Here is a 26103-nt window from a genome sequence, read left to right as displayed (position 1 = left end):
ATGCTTCGCGGAGGCTACCGGCCCTCTGAAAGGCGAAGACTCTTGAATGACAGCCTCAGCTGGCAACAAGACCAGGCGTTGAACAGCAGCATCTACCTCCTACGACAGATGGGCCCCACCGGCTTCCTGCTGAGGGAGGAAGAGTCAGAAAACAGGGATTTCCGAGTAACTACCGCCCCCAATTCACCTTGCGTCCCCCCAGGCCCGCCCAATGAGTTTAGCCACTGCAGACACTCGCTGCCTGGCCCAAAAGGTGTATCCCTGCAAGTGTCCCAGACTAGAAATGTACAAATTACAGAAGGAAAAAATATTCATCAGATTAGTTTGTATATGGAAGTTAGGACCCCAAATTGCCTCCAACTCTTGTAAGGTAATGGCCCTTGATCTTCAGGCTGAAAATGTCTGGTTTTTATAGACACGTTCGTTTTGCATTTGTACGTTCTGTTATTAGAAATAACAGTAAATTAAGCAAAATGGAAATCCTAAAAATCATCTTAGGTAATGTAAATATTTACTAAATAAATAAAATCAGTTTCTCTTTAAAAATATAACAAGGCCTCGTTAAAGGATATTAATAAATGGTGGTGGTTTGGATAGATCTTAATGAATAAAAGTTATTTATTATTTTGCTGAGGGGCCCATTCTCACCAATCAGAATCCAGTCACCACACCACCTGCCAGGTGGTGAAATTTTTAACTTAAGGCTGAATATATTTTAGAGTACTGAATATAACTTATTAAGCTATTCTTGTCCAAAACACTTTTTTTTTACTGTTGCTTATAACGTTTGCTTTAATACTCTTCTGTCCAATAGTTTTGGTGAATAATATTAGTTCTCTTGAATAAAATGATATTCCAAATGCAAAATAAAAATGAACAAATAAAAATGGAAAGTAAACTACCTTACAGAGAGTTTTTAACTCCACTCCAGCTAGAATGTCCTTACAGTTAAGAAATTTATAGTTTCAGGGGGGTGGTGTTTGGTTTGGTTTTTTGTTTGGTTTGTTTTGGGGATTTTTTTTATTTCATTTTATTTTTATGATTTCAAACTTTATTTTCATTAGAGTACATATTACTTTTTTAAAAAACTGTCTTAATTCACACTAAGTCGTTAACTAAGACAAAGAATATGGAAGTGAAAAATTAGCCCATAATGAGGGGTCAAGAATTAAGATTTCCCAGTAGACTCAATTCAATAATAGACTGAGTTTGAAGTTACCTAAACCAAATTACCTCTTCAGATCTCTTTTAATCAAATTATATACCAACTCAGTTTTGCTCTCTCAAAATTACCTGGAATGTTTTAAAAGCATACCTTTCCTTTTTTAAAGGTTTTTCTAGGAAATCCTCATGTTTGTAACTGTTCCACATTTCTGAAAAAAGGGGAGCTTTGTAAGCATATATGCTGGTAAGTGACTTTTTAATGAAGATCATTCACAAAGGACCATCTTGAAAGATTACATATTTTATGATTTTTCATGGTTTAAATACAACAAAACCAAACAAATTTAGTGTTAAGGAAATGTAAAGATAAAATGTTCATACCTTTCTAATTTATTCTTTAATATTTCCTTTCATTCTGAAAACTAAGTTTAAATCGGCAAACATTTAATAATGTAATTATTTTAAATTTACAAAAACAATGTTTAGATTTTCATTCTGTGTATAAATGTAAACTCTTAACTACAAAATTGGGCGGGGGAGGGGGATGCCTGATTCACACCACTAATGATAACTATGGTTCATTTTGAGACATTACTATGCTTTAACAAATTTGTGTCTCCAAAAATACATTTTCTTAAAAATCAAAAGTGTTCTGTCTTCTTTACATAGACATAGGATTGGAAAATATTCACCCTTTTCATACTTGTATATGTTGGTCAAGTTTAATAAAGTTTTCCTGCTCAATGAACATTTAGTTATGAAGCCTTAACGATAGAAGTAGGACCCTATTGAAGATCATTTTTCTCAAATCTGAAATTTTTCTTTAAGTTAGGAACCTATTTGTAGGTTAATTGACCCCATAAATGGAAACAAAACAATCTCCATTTAGTTTAAATCCAATTCAATTCAATTTGTTTTGCCTGCCTATATTTTTATTAACAAATCATTAATTATAAATAATTTATAATTGATATTTGAGGGGGGAAATAAAACCAAAAAAATGAAACTCTGTATATCATATATCTAATGCTTTTCTTCACAGAAAAATAAAACAGTATATATCTTTTTTTTTTCTAATGCTTTTACTCACAAGTTTTTTGCTGTTTCATTTTGGTAAGTTTTTATTAAGTATGTAGTGACAGGTTATTTACGCCTGTTAACATGAAGATAAAAATATGATCCTTTTAACACTTGCAATTTGGTATGATTATTATACTTACAATAGGTTTTTACATTCTTATTTTATGTCCATTTTTATTTTATTTTTATATTCTGTTCTGATTTAATATTTGAAACTCATTTTGTACAGTATTTTAACCATAAACTAAATGGAAACATAATTCAATATTCAGTATGCAAAAGTATATTTAATATATTTAAATAAGAACTTAAAATGTATTTCCCACTTTTTAAAAAGTCACATTTCATTTGGTGAGACTTGAAAATATTTTTCTATTATCCATTAAAGTGGCATTTGTAGAAAAACAATTGCTTGACATTCTATCCAGAAAATTCCTTTGTTTCCAGGAAATTTTTAATTTTTAATTTTTTTTTGTAGTTATACATAGACAGCATACCTTTATTTTATTTTTTATTTTTAATGTGTGCTGAGGATAGAACCCAATGCCTCACATGTTCTAGGAAAGCACTCCACCACTGAACTACACTCCCAGCCCCTGTTTCCAGGGAATTTTAAAGGTAGTGTGATGAATATGTAAATTTGCTCACTCTCCTCTCTCTGAAGGACTGTATCTTATAAGAAACACATGGACTATCTAATAAATCTCTTCACTACAGATGTCTTTTGTTTCCATTAATCATACTTTTTCACATGTTTACTTTAAAATATAAATTTAACTACTAGGATAACAGAAATTTGATGAGCTTTAAATTTATTCATAACATTTTCAGCGGTGCAAATTCTGTAATGCTATTTCTATTTTAAATTTTTGAAAACTCTATGGTTTTGTCAAAAATAAATATTTTACTTTTTTCTACTTGTTAATATTAGGGTCTTATTGAAAAAATTCAAGCTTCCAAGGAATCATGAATGTAAGTGTTCCGTTTGTTGTTGTTGTTGTTGTTTTACTAATTTAAAATTAGCAAATAGAAGAATTTTTATTTAAGCATAATATAAACTTAGAAGCTTATTTTTCAGGAGAATCTGATACCTATTTGTAACCCAGCTTGTTACACTTAAAAAAGTTGGAACATTTTTCTTCTTTAGTAGAAAATGTAACTTTATATGACATTTCCAAAATTAAAGGCACTTAATTAAAAACAGGTAAAACAATGGCCAGTTATTTGATAGAAAATAACTTTCCTAATCCTAAGCAAAGATTCACAGTATGTTTGTACTGAAAGCTATTTTTATCACGAGAAATATAAAAATGCAGTTTTTCCAATCCTACAAATAGATAACATGACATATAATATCACTCAAAAAAGTAAACTAACTGAGCCGGGCACCGAGGCGCATGGTTGTAATCCCAGCGGCTCAGGACTGAAGTAGGAGATAGTGAGTTCAAATCCAGCCTCAGCAATAGCGAGGCACTAAGCAACTCAGTGAGACCCTGTCTGAATAAAATACAAATGGGGTGAGGATGTTGCTCAGTGGTTCAGTGCCCCAGAGTTCAATCCCCAGTACCAAAAAAAAAAAAAAAAAAGTAAACTAATTGAACTTGTTTTGAAAAAAAATATTTTAAAAAAGTAGTTTTCATGTCAGTACTTAAATAAGAGTTTAGAGTCAGGCATATAATTATATAATCTTAAATTTCAGAGTCCTCCAAATAAAAGAAAAAGAAATACAGTTACAGATCATTTAAATTTTTATATTTTATAATAAAGCTACTATCATTATGAAAGTTTTCTCTGCAATAGAGGAGTTGATTTATCTATACTAGACCCATCTAATTTAATAAATTTTAAAATTTATTAATAAATGTTCATAAAATCCCTAAAAAATTTAAATGGTAAACAGTTTTCACATTTTTTTCAATTCAAAGGTTCTATTTATACATACTCATGTCCCACCCCCTACTATTATAGAAAAATATGTTAAAATTATATTAGGAAATAATTTAGTATTAGTGTTTCACAAGGATTTTCTTTTGTAGTCTCACTTTACATGCTCTCTCAGATATTCAGTTGTACCTACTAAATTCTACATATCCTATTTCTCATATGTTCTAACATGGCTCAATCTTCTTCAGCCTTTAGTTATATTTCTGTGCAGCTTTACTGTTTTCAGTTCCTGAACTTTGTACCTCCTCCTTCACACTGTAGACAGAAAAAATATTTTTATAAAAATCTCACTCTGTCCTTAATTCTCCCTTTGAATCCCTTCATATGTGATAACTGGGTTGTTCAATTTCATACATATTTGCTCATCCATCCATACAAAGTTAAATGTTGACCGCCTCTCCAAAGGCTTAGTTATTCTTAACATTGTGTATCCAAATCATTTTCCCAAGCTTCTACACTGAGAGGGTTCCAAATAGAAATAAATATAAGATGAGCCAAATAAGTAATTTTATAGTCATTTGGTAAGAATTTAAAAGGAACAAGGAGGAAACAACTTTAATAACATTTTAACTTAATGTAATGTATCAAAATATTATCATGAGAGCATGTAATCAAAGTAAAGATTATGAGCCATGTTATTTTTGTTTCCACACTATCTTTTTGTTTTTATACTATCTTGTGTGTATGTTACACTTACAGTGCGTCTCTGCTCAGACACTATATTTTTATTGGAAATATTTTATCTGAATGGGGACTTCATAAACTTTTCAGTTGAAAAATAGATTCACAAAATACACAAATTGTTACAAACATTTATAAAGTTTTCGTAACTTTATAAATGTTATAAAGTTATAAATTTAAATTAAACAAAATTTAAAAGTCAGTTTTTCAGTCACATTAGCTAAATCGAAATGCATAATAAAATTCCTTGTAATAATTTTTTATAAGCTTCAAAGATAAAAAAAAATCTCAAATTTCTCATATATAACACTAATGTGTAAAATTATTGTTCCTAAAATCCTTTTAGAAAGAGTATATAAATGATGTTCAAAGCATTCCCCCTTCAGTATTAATTCCACCCCCTCCACACTTATTTATGTACTCTATATAATTCCAATTAAAAACTGTTCATAGCTTTCTTTGAATTATTTAAATTTTTGTGCATATTTACTATTGCTTTAATTTTATGTGATAAACATCAAGGTCATTAAGCTTTCTACTTTTTTTGAACATTCCTGTACTGTGTATAATTTAGGATTTTCTTCATGTTAACTAATTAAAACTTATTTTAAATATAGAAGATATGAAAAATCTTTATTTTAGTAGGAAGTATACATTTTCAAAATTAATATACATAATTAATTTAAACTTTTAAATATTCCCTTCTGGTTTTTATAAAAAGAATAGTTTGTCTTCAAAAAGTGCAAAATTGTAATGGGTTGTACCCCATGTATGTATGATATGTCAAAATACACCCTACTGCCATGTATATCTAAAAACAACAAATTTTTAAAAATACCTATTTATTGCATCTGTGCCCTATTTCTTTTAATACTTTCGTATGCAATGAAATATTAGCTTATGGACAAATGAACAGATCAAAGTGTAGGACATGATTATGACACCAATCTGAAAATAAACATTATCATATCCAAAACTCTTATAATGCAGTTTGTCCTGACCCTTTTCACTAAAAGAAAAAAAAAGAGATAATTTTTGTTCTTTTTATAAATGGTTCTTTTCTGGCATTTTTGTTATAAAGGAGTACAAAGACATGGTCAATGTCAGTATAATAATTCAACTAAAGCTTTTTGATATTGGAAAGAAAATTCTAACTTTCAGCATATATTTCCAAATTTGCCACTGAATTCTACTACTTTGGGATTTTTCACTAGCTGCTTTCCAGTTAGGTCTTGTAGAAGGAGAAATAAATGACTTGCTACGGGGAATACATCAAGTTCAAACTCCCCAACCAGGAACAAGTGAAAATGCACATGTGAAAGAAGATGGGTATATTAAACAGAAGGAAATTGATTCAGAGGATATCTGCTCTATTTGTCAAGAGGTGCTTTCACAGAAAAGGCTGCCTGTCACCTTTTGCAGGTGACAGTATTTTCTCTTGTGATTCTAAAAACTTGTGAAAATTTCTAATTTAACATGTTTCTAATTTATTGCATTATGATATATGTTGATGGAAAAAATAGAAATCTTTACCTATGACTGATATATACTTCCTTAGTGTTCTTTTGTTTCCTAATGTATATCTCATGAGAGGTTCTATTCTTACTCTAAATATTCCTGAACTACATTTTAAGAGTGAAAATTTGAAACATTACAATTAGTTTTCCCTCTATTTAAGTAATTAAAGTAGTACAGTTTTTCATGTTTTTGTTTCATGCACATGAATAAATGACTTGGCTCAGGGTAGTACAAAGATTTTGAATTTATTTTGAAATTATAAAAATTCTCAGATTTTAAGACTTCTATCTTTAAACTTAAATAGTTCAAATTTTGCTTATGCAAAAATATGTTCATTGAGAGGCTCATATTCATACTATTCTTCATGACACTTTAAAGTTAGACTTAAAGAAATTAGGCATCTATTACTACTGAAATATCTCATTCTTTTTCCTCCTGATTATTTGACAAAATTTTCATCAATATTATAGTTTTTAGTGTGTCGATTTCTGTTGTATATTGTAAGATAATTAGTTATTTCACCAAATATTATTTTCCCCAGCAGATATTTCTTAGGGGTTCATTTTAGCAGATATTGTATGTTTTAAAAAAAATTGTACCCCTGCTCTCAGTGAAGTATTTTATTTAAATAATAATTATCATTATGATTTTTCTTGGTGTGAAACTATATTCATTCTCACTCTACAAATTTCGATGCAAATTCCATTTTATTGGGAAATAAATTTCCCAATAAATTTATATTTGGATTTCTGATACACTAAATTAAAGATAGTAAATTAGATTTGTGTGTGCATGCATGTATAATCAAGCTATATCTAGGAAATTATTCCATAGTCTAATTTTATGGTAAATAAACATTGTAGCACAAATTCTTGTTTATATGAATATGTACAATGTATATATGGATATAGTTTTCTCTATGCAAATGGTAAACTTAAATTTTATTTCTGATAGATTTGGCTGTGGCAATAATTTCCATATAAAATGCATGAAGATCTTAGCTAATTACCAGAATACGGTATCAAACACTTCCACGTTGAAATGTCCTCTGTGCAGGAAGGAGTTTGCACCACTGAAACTTATTTTGGAAGAATTCCAAAATGCTAGCAACCTTGTGACTGCAGCTGAGAAAGAACCACTGCACAAACACCTTGGAATTCCCTGTAATAACTGTAAACAATTTCCAATTGAGGGGAAGTGTTATAAGTAAGTATCACTAGTAAAATTAGAAGTATGAGAAAAAAGTTTTGTTTTGTTTTGTTTTGTTTTTAACAAACTTTAGCATTAGAGTACCTATCTTTAATATTGCCTTCTTCCTCCTACACATATGGTATTTTCCCTATGACAGCTTATTTGGGATTTCTAGACCTGTTATTCCTTTTTATTTTCTTCACTTTGCAAAAGTAGTGGCTTTGCATTCTTGTCTAGGTTGAATATGAAGTAGCACCCTGTCTTAGCAGGATGCTTTGGCCTAAATAAGGTTCCAAGTGCAGAGCCCTGCTGGATCTCTCACTCCTTCTAAAATGCTTTGGTCTATCAATGAGGTCATTGCTAGAATCTCCTAAAATTAAGCTAAAAAGATATTGACATACATTGACTGAATTTTTTAATTCAGTTTTATCTGTTCCAAATAGCAAAGAGTGTAGATTTTTTTCTTTCATATCTTATACCTCAACAATAGCAACAAAGCAAGATAATTAGTATGCTAATAAAATTTACTGCTATTATGAGTAACTCCAAACTTTCCTACAATTTCCACAATTAAACATCAGCTAATTGCTATGCATTGAATATTGTGTTTTCTTAGTTAAAATTTTTTTTAATATTTTTTAGTTGTAGATGGACACAATGTCTTTATTTTATTTTTATGTGGTGCTAAGGATCAAACCCAGGGCCTCACACGTGCTAGATGAGTGATCTACCACTGAGCCACAACCCCAGCCCTAAATTTTTTAAGTTAATGATATGTTAAGAAAATATTTTCTTTCAATATTTATTAAAAATTTTTCTGAAATGCATTTACTTTTCTGTCTTCTTTGAATTACATTATGATGAGCCCAATTTGAATTATATGTTTTAAATTTTCTCATAAAACCATAAAACATTTTTTTACACCCCAACTACAAACATACGTTTATCCTTTGGATTTATTCCTTGGTTTTCTGTATGTGTCACACAGAAAATCATTAATCATTAGTGAAAAAGTCTTTATCGGAAAATTGTTAGCCTGATAAAGCTCCAAAGGAGTACTGCAGCTTGAGGAAATAAGGCGGAATTTTGACAGACATTTAGCAGGAGATGTTCAACTAATTTAAGGAATATTGATTAAAGAGGATTCTAGGAAAAGCATAACCACAGCCAGTGTTTGTTGTTGGGTGTTAAAAAAAAAAATCCTATAGGAAATTAGAGAAAGAGATGACTAAAAGTTGTTCATCCAGGACAGCATCATGAAAGGAGCATGCGGTAGGTACAATAGTGGTATCCTATGTATTTCAATACCCTTATGCCAAGAACTTTTAGGTTAGACTACAGGTCATAGGGGAATTAGGTTGCAGATGGAATTAAGGTGTCTAATCAGCTTACCTTGAAATAATGAAATTATCTTGACCTGAGTAAACCCACTATAATCATAAGCTATCTTAAAAGTGGAGGAGGGTGGCAAGAAATTCAGAGGAAGAAAGGCAGAGAGATACTCCATTTCTTGCTTTGAAGATGGAGCAAAGAAAAGGTCAAGGAATGGATTCTTCCCTAGAGTTTCAAAAAATAACACAGACTTGCCCAATGTCTTGTTCTTAGCACATTGAGGCCCATGTCAGACTTACCTTACAGAACTCTAAGATAATAATTTTGTGTTGTTTAAGCTAATAAAGCTTTGGTAATTTTTACAGTAGCAGTACAAAACTATTACACAGTGAGACTTGAAATAGGCCTTGTCATGTTTGGATGGTTCCCAGAAAGTTTTGATAAGAATTTTCATGAAAAGCCATCACAATAACTGGATTTTTTATTCTTGCACATTATGGTGTTTTGCATTTGCAGGTGTACCGAATGTATAGAATACCACTTATGCCAGGAATGCTTTGATAGCTACTGCCACCTTTCTCACACATTTACATTCCGTGAGGTACAGTATCCATATCGAATCTAATATAGTGTTTTATTTATTTTGTTGTAAAGCTAAGTAAATCAAAGAAGAAGAAGAATAGATAACACTGTAATAAAGATTTTTTTAAAATAAAAACCTAAAACCATATACCCAGGAGAACACTTTGTTACAGGAGTACAAAAGGTACAAAAATTGCACTGGTAATTTATTAAAACTAAGCATCTGATGACATAATAAATCTTAAGAAGAAGAACTGTAGCCATCACAGTTGAAAATTAGTTTTAAAATATTTCAGCCTTATAAATTGGCTTATCATAACATCAGTAGTAAACTTTATAGTTTTCTCTTTAAATTTTTTAACCAACAATAATGAAACATGGAACTTTATAAGATCATCTGAACTAAAAAGTATCTCCTAGTGCTGAATAATAACGATAGCTTTTCTTTCGATTATCATGAATATTTTTACCTTAAAAATAATGTCATCACTGTAGCTGTGTAGTACATGAGACTCAAAGACTTGCTAACAATTTGTAATCTTTAATATAGTAAAAAAAAATAATAGATATGTTTAAAAATAATGAGTATCATTCACATTATTATCTTATTGATGTACAGCCTATTAATTTTAATCCACAAAATAAAAATCCCATGATTTACAAAGTAACATCTACCTTTTTACATATTATAGAAGAGAAACCAAAGATGGAGATCATTAGACAAGAGACTGGATGAAGGTGTAAAATATTTAAATGTTAAAAATGAGATAGAAGAAGAAGAGATGCTACATGTTCAGGAAAAGCAAGGGTGAGATTATCAGTAAAAAGTACATTTCTTGTATGGCTTGAAATTTTTGAATAACTTTTCAGTTTTAAAAAATTTGTATTTATTCCTTGATTTAATACTTATATAGTATTTACCATATTCTAGGTGACATTATAGCATACAAGTGGAAAGCAAGACTCTGAAGTCAGACTATTTGAATTCAATCCTAGTTCAACCACATGTTGTCTATGTAAATTTTGGGCGAGTTACTTCTCTTGGCTATATCTTCCTCACCTTAAAAATGGGAATAATTATAAAATCAATCTCATAAGATATTTTATTATGAAATGAGTTAATACACATGTAAATAGTCAAATAACCTTGTCTATTATTAATTCTATCAGATTGTACTAGGTTGAGGATACAGCAGTTCTCTCAGCAAATAATCATCTAAGTAGATGTTAAACTAAAATTATCATAAATTATATAAAGAAAAGATATAAAGGGATTTGGCCTCTAGGAGAGGGAGGTCTTTGCTGCTTCATTCCACCCTTTTACCTGTCTACTTCAGCCCATCAACAGATTTGTCATATTTCAGAACATAGATTGGACTGTTTATAGTGGACGGATCTCCAGAACTTTTATCATATTCCTTATCATTTAAATAAAATTGAACATTAATAATATTGTTAATAAATTATATGCATTGTAAAACATATTCTAAAGAGACTATTTTTTAAAGGATAGGGTAAAATTGAAATTTTTTTAAAGTTCTAATGAATTAACCAAATAAAACTTATGCTTATTCTCATTTAATATATAGATATACATATAATATACCCCACACACACACCACTACCACATATACATATATTCACATATACATGTTTCTATTCAAACCTCAGTGGACATTTAACTTATGTCCAATGGATATAGCACACATTTTGGAGACTAAAGCCCCTGTGGGACATATATTTAGCTTATTGAAAGGCGCTTCATCTTCATATCCCCTTCAGGTATCACATTTCATCCTATTAATTGTATAACTAAGAATTGGATTAGAAGATAAGGGAATAGAAGGTTTAGAGAGAGAACATTGGAGTTCTAAGAAGGACATTCTAAGCAGAGAAAATGGAGTAAACAAAGGAAATAATTTCAAGTTAAAAAAAAAGGGGGAATAACCTTAGGAATACTATAAACAAACATGTTTAACTGAAATTAGACGACCTTTATGAAAGCAATTTTATAGCATGATGGGAACACATCTGAACAGTAATGAGAAATATGAGTTTTTATCAAGAATATATGGAGCCCTAATATCCAGAGTATACAAAGAACTCAAAAAATTAAACAATAAGGAAACAAATAACCCAATCAACAAATGGGCCAAGGACCTGAACAGACACTTCTCAGAGGAGGACATACAATCAATCAACAAGTATATGAAAAAATGCTCACCATCTCTAGCAGTCAGAGAAATGCAAATCAAAACCACCCTAAGATACCATCTCACTCCAGTAAGATTGGCAGCCATTATGAAGTCAAACAACAAGTGCTGGAGAGGATGTGGGGAAAAGGGTACTCTTGTACATTGCTGGTGGGACTGCAAACTGGTGCGGCCAATCTGGAAAGCAGTATGGAGATTCCTGGGAAAGCTGGGAATGGAACCACCATTTGACCCAGCTATTGCCCTTCTTGGACTATTCCCTGAAGACCTTAAAAGAGCGTACTACAGGGATACTGCTATGCCGCAGTCTGGCTGGGCACAATCAGGAGCCACTTGTCAAAAGAAACTAACTTTATTTTTAGAACCACACACGCCAAACAAAACAGCCTCTCAGGAAAAACCCTCAGAGCCTCAACTGCCACCACCGGCTTTCCACAAGCCTCTCTCTCCCACACAAGCTTCTCTCCACCTCCCACAATCCTCCTGCTCTTGAGGCCGATTGGCTGGGTCACGTGGGCGGAGCCAAAAAAGTCCCCCAATGAGCAGCTCCGTGGTCTGAAAGGGCAGGGAAACAACCCAATGAGCATCACCGCAGAGGAGCCAATCAGCTAGATGTTGCTGGGGCCGCTGTGAGCCAATCATCAGCCGGCAGCTGGAAGTTTGCTGGCAGCTGGAAGTTTGCTGGGGCCCCTTAGGCTGTGGCTCTCAACATCTCCCCCTCTCTGTTTAAACAACAAGTATGTGGCTTAGGGACCGTGCCTGCCTTAGGTTGTCCAATAGTACATATGGTCCTTTGGTACCATTGCAATTGGATCTTACCCGTCACTGACTACCGGTCCAGTATACAGCCACACCTGTGGAGAGGTCTTTGTACCAGCGGGGGGGTGAGGTTCTTTGCCTCGCCTCTGTTGGCCCCCAAATTTTAGCTGGACGATCATGACAAGCAGAAGGGAGGAAGATACACCAAGCCAACTGACGGCTCCTTTTGGAAAAATTGTACCACCAATGACATCATCAGCAAAAATACCCCAACACTACCACAAGTCGCTGCACCAACAGATAGTTCACAATGCATACAGGTGAGCTCACAATGTGTCCAGGCAAGTTCTGCAAGCAGTTCAGTGATGGCTACTGTAGAAGCTGTAGATTGGTTTTATCTTTGACTTCACCAGCACTGGGATGAAGATAGGAATTCTGGCAATAATGGCTAAAGAAAAAATTATGTAATATTACAGAAGGCACTAAAAGAAAACAATTTTCTTAACAATTTACATTGTCTTCACCGGCACTGGGATGAAGATAGGAATTCTGGCAATAATGGCTAAAGAAAAAATTATGTAACATTACAGAAGGCACTAAAAGAAAACAATTTTCTTAACAATTTACATTGTCTTCACCGGCACTGGGATGAAGATAGGAATTCTGGCAATAATGGCTAAAGAAAAAATTATGTAACATTACAGAAGGCACTAAAAGAAAACAATTTTCTTAACAATTTACATTATCTTTAAGAGAATTATTAAATATAATGAAAAGGAAAGGTGAAAGTAAACAAACAGATCTGTTAACCTTCTTTTTTGTTTACATATTAAAACAATCCTCAACAGTTGTTTACCCAATTTAAATTAAACCATATAAATCACGTGAAAAAAATATTTGGATCCATTTTATCATGAGCGCTCATCATATATGATATATGGACATACGTACATTCAAACATATAACACAAAACACAAGTGTGCACACATAATATAATACATACAATACATAACATTATAGTAAAGGCCTTATAACTTTTTATAGGTGAAATCTCCATTGCAATGTTTAAAAACTCTATAGTCAAAAAATAGAACTGATCAGCAAAACATTAACCTAGGTCTGTATGAGCTCAAAAAACAAAATAGAACTTCATGATATGGCAAAGGGCAATAATAAAATAGATATTGAAAAAAGCATCCTGGTTCTGTTGCAGATGTAAGAATAGCCAAACTGGAGTTTTGGATATCAGTTGTTATGGATTTGAGCCAAATCATCTTCTTTATGGTCTGTAGAAATCGCTTTAGTTAATCTTTCTGGAATCCAAATCGGCTGCTGTTCTCCCTGTGGAAACACACAAACAGACCCCTGACTCCAGACAATTACTGGGTCAGGACCTTTCCATTGTCCTGTTAGAATATCCTTCCAAAGTACCTTGGGCTTATGCACATTTTTTGGACACATATGCCTTTCCGCAGCACTAAGTCCTGATGAATCCAAATTTAAAAATTTAGAGTAAAAAGGGTTATTTTAAGTTTATCTTTGGGGAATATATACCCCTTCCCAATTCCTTCTTTTTGCTTTAATAACTACATTTTAATAGTTTGATGAGCTCTTTCAACTATGCCTTGTCCCTGTGGATTGTATGGGATTCCTGTTATATGAGTAATGCCAAATGTTGAGCAAAATTGTTTAAAAGAGGTAGAAGTATAACCAGGGGCATTATCTGTTTTTAACTGTTTTGGAACACCCACAGTGGCAAAATTTTGTAAGCAATGAGCTATAACATCTTTAGTTTTTTCTCCGGCATGAAGGGAGCCCATCAAAAATCCAGAAGAAGTATCAACTGTAACATGCAAATATTTTAATTTTCCAAATTCTGGCAAGTGTGTGACGTCCATCTGCCAAATATGGTTAGGTATCAATCCTCTAGGATTGACTCCAAGATTAACTTGTGGTAAAAAGGTCACACAATTTTGACATTGTTTTATTATTTGTCTAGCTTGTTCCTTAGTTATTTTAAAACGCTTTTGTAAAGTATTAGCATTGACATGGAACTTTTTATGAAAATTTATAGCTTCTTCTAGTGTAGAAAAAATATGTATGTCATGTGTAGTTTTATCTGCTAAATCATTGCCCAAACTAAGGGCTCCAGGCAATCCTGTATGTGCCCTGATATGTCCTATAAAGAATGGATCTTTTCTGTCCCAGATTAGACTTTGTATAGTGGAAAGCAAAGAGAAAACAGTAGAAGAAGGGGAAATCCTATCAGCATCTTCAAGAGATACTATAGCATTAACTACATACTGACTATCAGAAAATAAATTAAATACAGAATCTTTAAACATCACAAAAGCTTGTAAAACTGCATTAAGCTCTACCTTTTGAGCTGATTGTTTGGGTACTAAAAATGTAAAAGTTTGATCAGGGGTAACTACTGCTGCTGTACCATTATTTGACCCATCAGTGAATATATTTGGAGCATTCATGATAGGTGTTTTTCTTGTCACTTTTGGAAAAATTACAGGATGCAATGACCAAAAAGACAATAAAGGATTAGATGGTAAGTGGTTATCAAATGAAACATTAGATTTGCACATGATTATTGCCCAAGTATTTAACTCATTAGCTAACTCATCAATTTGATTCATAGTATATGGAGTAATAATTTTATTGGGAGAAATTCCAAACACTCCCTTTGCTGCTTTTATTCCTTTGAGTATTAATTGTCCTACAGCCTCAGGATACCTAGTAAGAATAGTGTTAGGAGAATAAGATAAATGTATCCATAATAATGGACCTTCTTGCCAAAATACTCCTGTAGGAATATTTTTTGTTGGTATTACAATAAATAATAAAGACAAACTTATATCAATTCTATCCAAATGCATATTTTCCATATATGTTTCAATGATTTTTAATGCCTTTCTTGCTTCAGGCGTTAACATTCGGGGTGAATTTGGATCTGATGGACCTTTTAGGATATCAAATAAAGGTCCCAACTCTCCTGTTGGTATACCTAAATAAGTCCTTATCCAATTTATGTCTCCTAATAACTTTTGAAAGTCATTAAGTGATTTGAGTTGATCTACTCGTATTTGAATTTTTGGTGAACGGACCATGGTTGAGGATAATAGAACTCCTAAATAATTAATTGGAAAATTTAATTGTACTTTGTCTATTGCTATCTCTAGATTATAATTTTTTAATAAGTTTGTAAGTGTGGCATAACATTCTAGCAATGTGTTTTTATCTTTGTGTGCTAATAATACATCATCCATATAGTGAAATATTTGTAGTTCAGGATTTTGATTTCTAAGTGGCTGGATTACTTTGTTAACATAAATTTGACACATAGTTGGGCTGTTAGCCATCCCTTGAGGGAGTACTTTCCATTCATATCTCTGATCAGGACCTTCATGATTCAGTGCAGGGATAGTAAATGCAAAACGTGGACTATCCTCAGGATGAATTGGAATTGAAAAAAAACAATCTTTAATATCTATAACTAAAACATACCAGGTTTTTGGCAAAGCAGACAACTGAGGAATCCCTGATTGAGCAGGTCCCATAATAACCATCTCATTATTAATGGCTCTTAAATCTTGCAATAATCTCCATTTACCAGATTTTTTTTTGATGACAAAAATGGGAGTATTATGGGGAGATACAGAAGGTTGTATATGTCCTTCCGCTAATTGTTGTTTGACCAGGTCATGGGCTGCTTGTATATTTTCTTTAGTCAGGGGCCACTGAGGAACCCATACTGGTCTTTCTGATTTCCAAGTAATTTTGATTGTCTCAGTGGCCCTTTCTGAAAATCCAACCCATGTCTTTCTGTTCCTTGATCTATTTGTATTGGTGCTGCTATACCTTGTTCTTGTTTTTCTAATCTTTTTCCTTTCCTAAAACCTTGTCTAGTCATAATAGTGGGTGCATTTTGGTTGATGTTATTTGTTAATGTCAAACCTAATTGATCTTGGACATCTCGTCCCCATAAATTTATAGGAAGGTGATCCAATACATATGGCTGTATAGTTCCTTCACATCCTTCAGGATCCTTCCAATCTAATACCATTGCACTTCTATGGGGATTAGTCACCACTCCTAGGCCTCGAAGCGTTTGAGTGGCTTGTTGTAATGGCCAATGTTTTGGCCATTCTTGACGAGAGATGATGCTAAGGTCTGCACCTGTATCCAGTAGCCCATTAAATTCATGTCCTTGAATATTTAGTTTTAGCATTGGGCGAGAATCTAAATTTAAAGAAAGCATAGCCCAATCTACACCTGTGGAGCCTAATCCCTTGGAACCTCTTTCTACAGCACGACTGGAAAATTTATCATGTAGGCTGGGTATTATTAGTAACTGTGCTATTCTATCTCCTGGTGAAATTACTGATATACCCTTTGGAGAACTGGCTATAATTTTTATTTCACCTTCATAATCGGGATCAATTACCCCAGGACTTATCATAAGTCCTTTTAGAGTAGAAGAGCTGTGTCCCAATAATAAGCCTACTGTTCCTTTGGGAAGAGGTCCTTTCACCCCTGTGGGAATGATTTGAACTCCCATCTCTGGAGTTAGTACTGCTCTGGCGGAGGCGCAGATGTCCAACCCTGTGCTCCCTCTGGTTTGTCTGATGAGGGATCTGATGGACAGTGTGTCCTGGGCACTACCCTGATGGGGTTGCTGGGTTCCTCCAGTGCTCCGTATATTTGTGGTTTTGGGCCCCGGAGCATTGGGCCCCCCTGTCCATTTTTTGGCAATGGAGCCCGATGCCTTTCTCCACAATATCGTGGATAAACACCTGGTCCTTGTTCGTTTTTTGATAATGGAGTACCCTCTATGGTGGTTTGAGAACGGCATTCATTAGCCCAATGTCTCCCTCTACGGCATCGTGGGCAAATACCTGGTATTCTACTCCTTTGATACCTAGTTTTGTTAAACCCTCCTCCAATGGGGCAATTCCTTTTAAAATGTCCTGTTTGTTCACAATTGTAGCATGTTCTTGGCCTGGCATCTAAAGCCTGTTTTACTGCATCTGCCACAATTTGCCCTTGTTCATTAATGTCTCTGGCATCTAAAGCCTGTTTTACTGCAGCTGCCACGACTTGCTCTTCTTCATTAATGTCTCTACATAATTTAATATATGTGTTTAAATCTTCATGTTTCCATGGTCTAATGATATCTCTGCACCAACGATTCGCTTGCTCATAAGCCAGGTGTTTTAGTAATGGCATTGCTTGTTCTGTATTCCCAAAAACTCTGGTAGCTGTTTGAATAAGCCTATCTACAAATTCAGCATAAGGTTCATTAGCTCCTTGTATTACCTTAGATAATTGACCTTGTAAACCTCCATGTCTTTGTAAAGTCTTCCATGCCTTAATTGCATCTGCAGCAATTTGTGCGTATACGCCAGGATCATATGCAATTTATTGCTGCTGATCCTCATAAGGTCCCTTTCCTAACAACATATCTAGATTTCTCTGAGGATAACCAGCTGCTGCATTTCGCCTAGCCGTCTCCTTGCAAAATTCCTCATTGGCAACCTTCCATAACAGGTATTGTCCTCCATTTAGCACAGCTTTACACATATTAGCCCAATCTGCTGGCGTCATGTTCAAGTTGTTAATGGATTCGACCATGCTTACAGTGAAGGGTGCTTGAGGACCATAGGTTGTTACAGCCTCTTTTAGCTGCTTCACTGTTTTGAAATTTAAAACTTGGTAAAATCGCTGCCCTCCTGCCTCAAATACAGGGCATGTTAATATTTGAGATCTTGTCTCAGGATCCCAACTATCAACTGCGGGGGTTGGGGACCTGCCAGCATATGGAGGTGGCCTTGTTAGTTGGACACTTACGTCCTCTGGTGATAGAAAGGTGTTAGTAGCAGTCTCCTGTTGTAACTTTCCCCCTGATGGCTTTTTCTGTTTTACACTTTCTTTCTCTGTCTGACTAGCTTGAGAGGCCTTCTCTTTTACTTGAATCTTTTCCTCTGTCTGACTAACTTGAGAGACCTTCTCTTTTACTTGAATCATTATGTCTTCTCCTTCCTCTACCATTGTCTGAACTGAAGGCTTTGGACTAAGCAAACAAGATATGAACGTCAACAATGGCAATGTGCCAACTGGCAGAGTCCCTGGGCTTTTCTTTTCTATTCTTTTTAAATCTTCACCATGATGGTTCCATTGCGATATATTTAACAACTCCTCCTTAAAAAGCCATGGGCTACATTTTTGTATTGTATCAACGTATGCCCTGATTGTTCTTGATTTTACTGAGATGTCTCCTTCCTCTAACAATTTACTTAACACTCTTTCAGTTTGTTTTTTACTAATTTCTGATCCCGTATTTCTACTATAATACAACCCAACAAGATAACGCCTAACAAAACTGAAACTGAGTGAAACAAAATTGGAACAACACAAAATCATTATAATAGCCTCCTGAAATGTCCATCCGTCCTTTCTCCCTATCTGTTCCTCAGATGTGAGCGGTTTTTCTTCCATCTTACACATCTCCAGGGACAGGCAACTTAAAACAAAAGTGAAACAAAATAACAAAAGAAGTATCTTAAAATGGCTACCCATCCTCTCGCCCTGCCCTCAGGGGCGAGCAGTTCACTTACCCTCAGTCGCTCCCCGTGCGAGCCACCAAAATGCCGCAGTCTGGCTGGGCACAATCAGGAGCCACTTGTCAAAAGAAACTAACTTTAACATGAAAAAATGCTCACCATCTCTAGCAGTCAGAGAAATGCAAATCAAAACCACCCTAAGATACCATCTCACTCCAGTTAGATTGGCAGCCATTATGAAGTCAAACAACAACAAGTGCTGGCGAGGATGTGGGGAAAAGGGTACACTTGTACATTGCTGGTGGGACTGCAAATTGGTGCAGCCAATTTGGAAAGCAGTATGGAGATTTCTTGGAAAGCTGGGAATGGAGCCACCATTTGACCCAGCTATTCCCCTTCTCGGTCTATTCCCTAAAGACCTAAAAAGAGCATGCTACAGGGACACTGCTACATCGATGTTCATAGCAGCACAATTCACAATAGCTAGACTGTGGAACCAACCTAGATGCCTTTCAATGGATGAATGGATAAAAAAAATGTGGCATTTATACACAATGGAGTATTACTCTGCATTAAAAAATGACAAAATCATAGAATTTACAGGGAAATGGATGGCATTAGAGCAGATTATGCTAAGTGAAGCTAGCCAATCCCTAAAAAACAAATGCCAAATGTCTTCTTTGATATAAGGAGAGTAACTAAGAACAGAGTAGGGTCGAAGAGCATGAGAAGAAGATTAACATTAAACAGGGATGAGAGGTGGGAGGGAAAGGGAGAGAGAAGGGAAAATGCATGGAAATGGAAGGAGACGCTCAGAGTTATACAAAAGTACATACAAGAGGAAGTGAGGGGAAGGGGAAAAATAATATAAGGGGGACAAACGAATGTCAGTAGAGGGAGCAGAGAGAGAAGAGGGGAGGGGAGGGGAGGGGAGGGGAGGGGAGGGGGGATAGTAGAGGATAGGAGAGGCAGCAGAATACAACAGACACTAGTATGGCAATATGTAAATCAATGGATGTGTAACTGATGTGATTCTGCAATCTGTATATGGGGTAAAAATGGGAGCTCATAACCCACTTGAATCAAATTGTGAAATATGATATATCAAGAACTATGTAATGTTTTGAACAGCCAACAATAAAAAATTAAAAAAAAAAAAAAGAAAAGAAACTAACTTTATTTTTAGAACCACACACGCCAAACAAAACAGCCTCTCAGGAAAAACCCTCAGAGCCTCAACTGCCACCACCGGCTTTCCACAAGCCTCTCTCTCCCACACAAGCTTCTCTCCACCTCCCACAATCCTCCTGCTCTTGAGGCCGATTGGCTGGGTCACGTGGGCGGAGCCAAAAAAGTCCCCCAATGAGCAGCTCCGTGGTCTGAAAGGGCAGGGAAACAGCCCAATGAGCATCACCGCAGAGGAGCCAATCAGCTAGATGTTGCTGGGGCCGCTGTGAGCCAATCATCAGCCGGCAGCTGGAAGTTTGCTGGCAGCTGGAAGTTTGCTGGGGCCCCTTCGGCTGTGGCTCTCAACACTGCTACATCGATGTTCATAGCAGCACAATTCACAATTGCTAGACTGTGGAACCAACCCAGATGCCCTTCAATAGATGAGTGGATAAAAAAATGTGGCATTTATACACCATGGAGTATTACGCAGCACTAAAAAATGACAAAATCATAGAATTTGCAGGGAAATGGATGGCACTAGAGCAGATTATGCTTAGTGAAGCTAGCCAATCCCTAAAAATCAAATACCAAATGTCTTCTTTGATATAATGAGAGCAATTAAGAACAGAGCAGGGAGGAAGAGCAGGAAGAAAAGATTAACATTAAACAGATACATGAGGTGGGATGGAAAGGGAGAGAAAAGGGAAATTGCATGGTAATGGAGGGAGACCCTCATTGTTATACAAAATTACATATAAGAGGTTGTGAGGGGAATGGGAAAATAAACAAGGAGAGAAATGAATTACAGTGTATGGGGTAGAGAGAGAAGATGGGAGGGGAGGGAGGGGGGATAGTAGAGGATAGGAAAGGTAGCAGAATACAACAGTTACTAATAGGGCATTATGTAAAAATGTGGATGTGTAACCGATGTGATTCTGCAATCTGTATTTTTGGTAAAATTGGGAGTTCATAACCAACTTGAATCTAATGTATGAAATATGATATGTCAATAGCTTTATAATGTTTTGAACAACCAATAAAAAAAATAATTTTTTTAAAAAAAGAATATATGGAGACTATTCTGAATGACTTTTGAATAATGGAAATGCATCTGGCCTTTTAACTCAGCTTTTGTTTTTAAATATTTGTGTTATCTATTTTGCCAGTTGCTAATGGAATCAGATTAGGTTCATTATCAATTAACATATCATCTTCATTATGATGGTTAGTCTAACAATATTATAGTAAGCATATACCCCAAGGGGAAATGAATTTCCTCACAGATTATGATTACCAATTTAACAGAGTAGACCAGAATATGTAATGTGGTTTACCTGTGTACCCCACTTCCTACCAGTTGACAAAGTAAATTGGATTTAATTTTTCTAAACATACACTGAGTGTTGACTCATACTGAAATAATTTGAGTATGTAGCTCTCATCAAAATTTTGTTCTAGTTTTGTAATTTAGATTAATATATAGATGTATATATATATATATATATATATATATATATATATATATATATATATTTAGACTAACTAAACTTCATTCTTTATATTGTTGGATCCATCATCTTCAGGATAGATATAATAGACTTTTTAATTCTACAATGTATGAGATTTATTATCATTGGTTCAAGAAAATCTTGGGTTCTGTTGCATTACTTATGTAGAAAATCTGTAATATGGATTACTTTCAGATCTATAATCACATATGAACATTCAGGTATCTCTGCATTTTCTCCCTCAGTCAGGTTTACACACCAAAACAGGTTGTAAAGTCACTACCTCTCCTACTAATTACAAAAAATAGTAAGCTGCTTGCTCCAGGGTACCAGTGTCGACTTTGTTTGAAGTCATTTCATCTTGGTCAACATGTAAGACTGCTACCATGTATTCATAAGGTAAAGTGACATCATTTTATTTTGACTTCCCCCATGGGACCAGCTTTCACAAACAAAGTGACAATTTTAAGTTTCTACTTTCATTTTTTAAGTTATACTATGTGCAGAGATGTTCAGATTGCACAATAGAGGTAGACAAGCTGCTGTAGGGATTTCTGAGAAGGCAACTCTGCCTCCTCATGATTAGGACTCACTTCTGTATATGCTGTCTAGGAAATATGAATGGTATTAGGTTCATTATCTGCTTTGATTATCTGTAAAAAGAAACAGAATGCTAACATTTTGTTATATATTTTTATAATCCTTTAGGTGAAATAAATACCTAAAATGACATAGTTAATTGTTTCACATAAACTCTCTACAATAAAAGTCTTAGTATTGCATTATTACTATTTAGTTGATAACCAAGCTTTTCCCAAAACAAAATTGTTTCAATAAATACCTTTGGGGTCACCCATACTTCAAGTAGCTGATAACTCCTTTTATAATCAAAAATGTGATTTGTTATTTTACATATTACTATTATCAGATCAATTTTTAACTCCAATTGGTTAAAAATTTCTAATAATTTTTATTCACTAGAAATAATTACATAGCATGAAATTAATAGCTTGAATGGTGAATTTTTTACTGACTTGATATCCATACAAGACTTTGCATTTTATTATTGAAAATTGGAGATAAGTCCATAAATCATTTGTAAGTAAACTTCAAAATATTTTCATAAAACTTGATAAATTACAGTTACCTTCAATTTTTTTCTAAATAATTTTAATACACAATTATGAAGCTGGGAAATTTTGTTTAAAAAGCAGATTTTAAACATGATAATTATACCTCTAATTAACTTATAATCTTTTGTTTTAAGTTTCATAGGAAGTGTATTGACAATTGGTTATTCCACAAGTGCAATTCATGCCCTATTGATGGACAAGTCATATATAACCCTTTATTATGGAACAGTACAGCAATGAATGGACAAGCCCATCAGTCTGCTTCAAACACAGACATCGCCCATCTGTCAAAGCAAGAAGAACCAAAACTTTTTGTTCCTGGTACTGGATTAGTCCTAAAGACAAATGAACTTAGAATCTTACCTAACATATCTCAATGTAGTTTTGAAAAGTTACATACACTTCCAAGTCCAATAGATACTTATCAGAACATAACAATAGATGATCTATGCTCAGTCAAATTAAGTGATTCAAATTCAAGAAAATTAATCTATAAACATAAAATTAGCCAACATTTCCCCAGGCATCTTCAAGATTTACCCACTGGATCTTTTGGAGACATATCTCAAACATTCCTTCCTTCTATTGCAAAAAAGAATATTATGTGTCCCACTAGAATAGAAAGCCCATGTAACAATGAAAAGTGCCACGCTGGTCAAAATCAAAAGATGGCCAAAAGCCGTAGACATATTACCCTTGATCCAAAGAAGACTCTTGGTACTAAAATAAGGGAAGACAACAGGAAATCAAATACTTTACTTCCAGAAGATTTAAATCTTATTATCAATTGGGGTAAAACTAAACTTAGTTCACCTAAAAGGTATAATAATTGTATGGGGAAAATTAGAAAAAGATGTAGTCACCTATCAAGACAACCTGTATCTCGCCCTTTAAATACAAAAAGTACTGAGCTATCTTTAATAATGGAAGGAGTTCAGTTGTAAAAAAGTATTTTTGATTGACACCAGAAAATATTTCAATATTCAATATAAAAAATGTTTTATTTATAGAACATAAAAACATATACACATTCTTGACAAATGTATATAAAATTCTGTTATCCTCTTTCCTATTTGTCTATGAATAACTTACCATGCTTAAAGGAAATTACCCCATTACTTACAAGACAAGGCCCTGTCTTAATGAATATGCTCACAATATTATAAATTATGAATAATTATTAGAGCTTTCATATTTTATTTTACACTGATTAAATTTCTTATAAAGATACAGATTTTCTCTGCTTTGAGTCACTGCTTTCAATTGTTCCACTTGAACATAACAACATATAGGGATTATTTCCAGGTACTTGTATAGTTTTGTTTTACTTTTTGCCAATAATTACCACAAACCTATGGAAAATCCAGATCATGGTTTTATGTTTTACTTTATTTCCTTGAAGGAGGTTTCTTATACATAAAACAAATGTCAATTATAATGCTATAAACATTTATAATGTTCTTACCATTTTAAAGAAATTTATGTTTTATAGGTACTACCAAATTTTTTGATACCATAATTATTTAAGGAACTGTTTTGTTGTCGTCGTTGTTGTTGTTGCAGTTGATTTTTTTTAAATTTTTATTTATTGTTGGTTGTTCAAAACATTACATAGTTCTTGATATATCATATTTCACACTTTGATTCAAGTGGGTTATGAGCTCCCATTTTTACCCCATATACAGATTGCAGAATCACATCAGTTACACATCCATTGATTTACATATTGCCATACGAGTGTCTGTTGTATTCTGCTGCCTTTCCTATCCTCTACTATCCCCCCCCCTTCTCTCTCTACCCCCTCTACTGTAATTCATTTCTCCCCCTTGTATTTTTTTCCCTTTCCCTTCACTTCCTCTTGTATGTAATTTTGTATAACCCTGAGGGTCTCCTAGAGCAGATTATGCTAAGTGAAGCTAGCCAATCCCTAAAAAACAAATGCCAAATGTCTTCTTTGATATAAGAAGAGTGACTAAGAACAGAGTAGGGATGAAGAGCATGAGAAGAAGATTAACATTAAACAGGGATGAGAGGTGGGAGGGAAAGGGAGAGAGAAGGGAAATTGCAAGGAACTGTTTTTATAAACCCATTCTATTCTTAAAATAACCATTTCTTCAAAATTCATTTGAAAAATATAACCCTTAGATTCTTATTTTGTTTAAATTTTAATTTCTATGTTCTATAACTCAGTGAATTTTCAAATATCATTTTTTTAAATCAATGATATTGATTTTTATTATCTGTAAATAGGGAAAAAAACTTACATGGTATTTTTTGTCATGGTGGTAATGAAATATATACTTTTATGAAACAAATTTTGAAGACATCAAGCAAAGCTCTATTAAAATAGCATTTGAATTTAAATAAATGATTGGATTGAAGTTAATCAGACAAAGTAAATTACAAAAAAATGTAGTTCAAAAACTTTACTTGAGAGAAAAGGAGTTGCGTTTAAAATTGAATGAAATTGTTTTCTTGTTTTTGATGTATCAGCCATCTAGGATTTTAACAAATTAATTGCCTTGAAAAATAGGTTTAAGGAAACTGCAAAATAGTTTTTCAATTAACCAAATATTATTTGTGTTCTAATAGTGCAGTTTTCTTTTTAAAATCATCCCTCAAAAGTGAATAAAAATGCTTAGGAAGCAGAACACTTAAAGAGCTATGAAAGAACAATAAGAATTTGGGATACTAGTGGAGAAAAACAATGCCCCCAAGTTCATTATTTATAAGAAAACTGTAATAAGGAAACTGTACTTGTCAGGCTTGTTAATTAACATCCTGCAGTTATTTCAGTCTCATTTTTCAGTAATATATTGTATACAAAGTGCTCATGATTATGCTGAGCATGCTGGAGTATGCCTTTTAATCCCAGTGACTTGGGAGGCTGAGGCAAAAGTATCCCAACTCCAAGGTGAGATGCTGTCTCAGAACAAAAAAAAGAAATTAGGGATGTAACTCCGTGATATAGCACCCCTGAGTTCAATTCCCAGTATGAGAAAGATAGAAAGGAAAGGGGAGGGAGGAAAGGAGGAGAGAGAAACAAAATACCCCTAATTATGAGAGGAGAGTAGAAGTTATTACAATAGCAATTCCTTATGACTACATGAGCAAACTTTGCTTAGAATTAGGGTGACTAAAAGAGGGAAGTTAACTAATTTTTTTGTTTGTTTTTGTTGGTGGTGGTCAAAATAAATTTTACAAAGTGTGTCTTCCTATTTGTGAGGAAGAAGAAGTGGCCCAGTGTTAGTATAAT

General features: G+C 33.8%; 1 protein-coding gene across 1 annotated transcript; it reads left to right on the top strand.

Annotated features, from left to right (window-relative positions):
- Positions 1–23791, top strand: Zswim2 (zinc finger SWIM-type containing 2). Its single transcript, XM_046447150.1, has 9 exons — positions 1–165; positions 1332–1408; positions 3176–3216; positions 6084–6291; positions 7342–7593; positions 9427–9511; positions 10185–10300; positions 21960–22113; positions 22982–23791. Exons 1-9 carry the CDS (start codon positions 1–3, stop codon positions 23789–23791), a joined length of 1908 nt encoding a protein of 635 aa, XP_046303106.1.
- Positions 23792–26103: the final 2312 nt, after the last annotated feature.

Source organism: Marmota monax, unplaced genomic scaffold (genome assembly GCF_021218885.2).
Source record: "Marmota monax isolate L192 unplaced genomic scaffold, Marmota_monax_Labrador192_F-V1.1 WCK01_AAM20220418_F8-fsc00007, whole genome shotgun sequence".
Taxonomy (NCBI): Eukaryota; Metazoa; Chordata; class Mammalia; order Rodentia; family Sciuridae; genus Marmota; species Marmota monax.
Note: the sequence above shows the minus strand (reverse complement) of the source record. Positions and strands in the feature narration are given on the sequence as shown.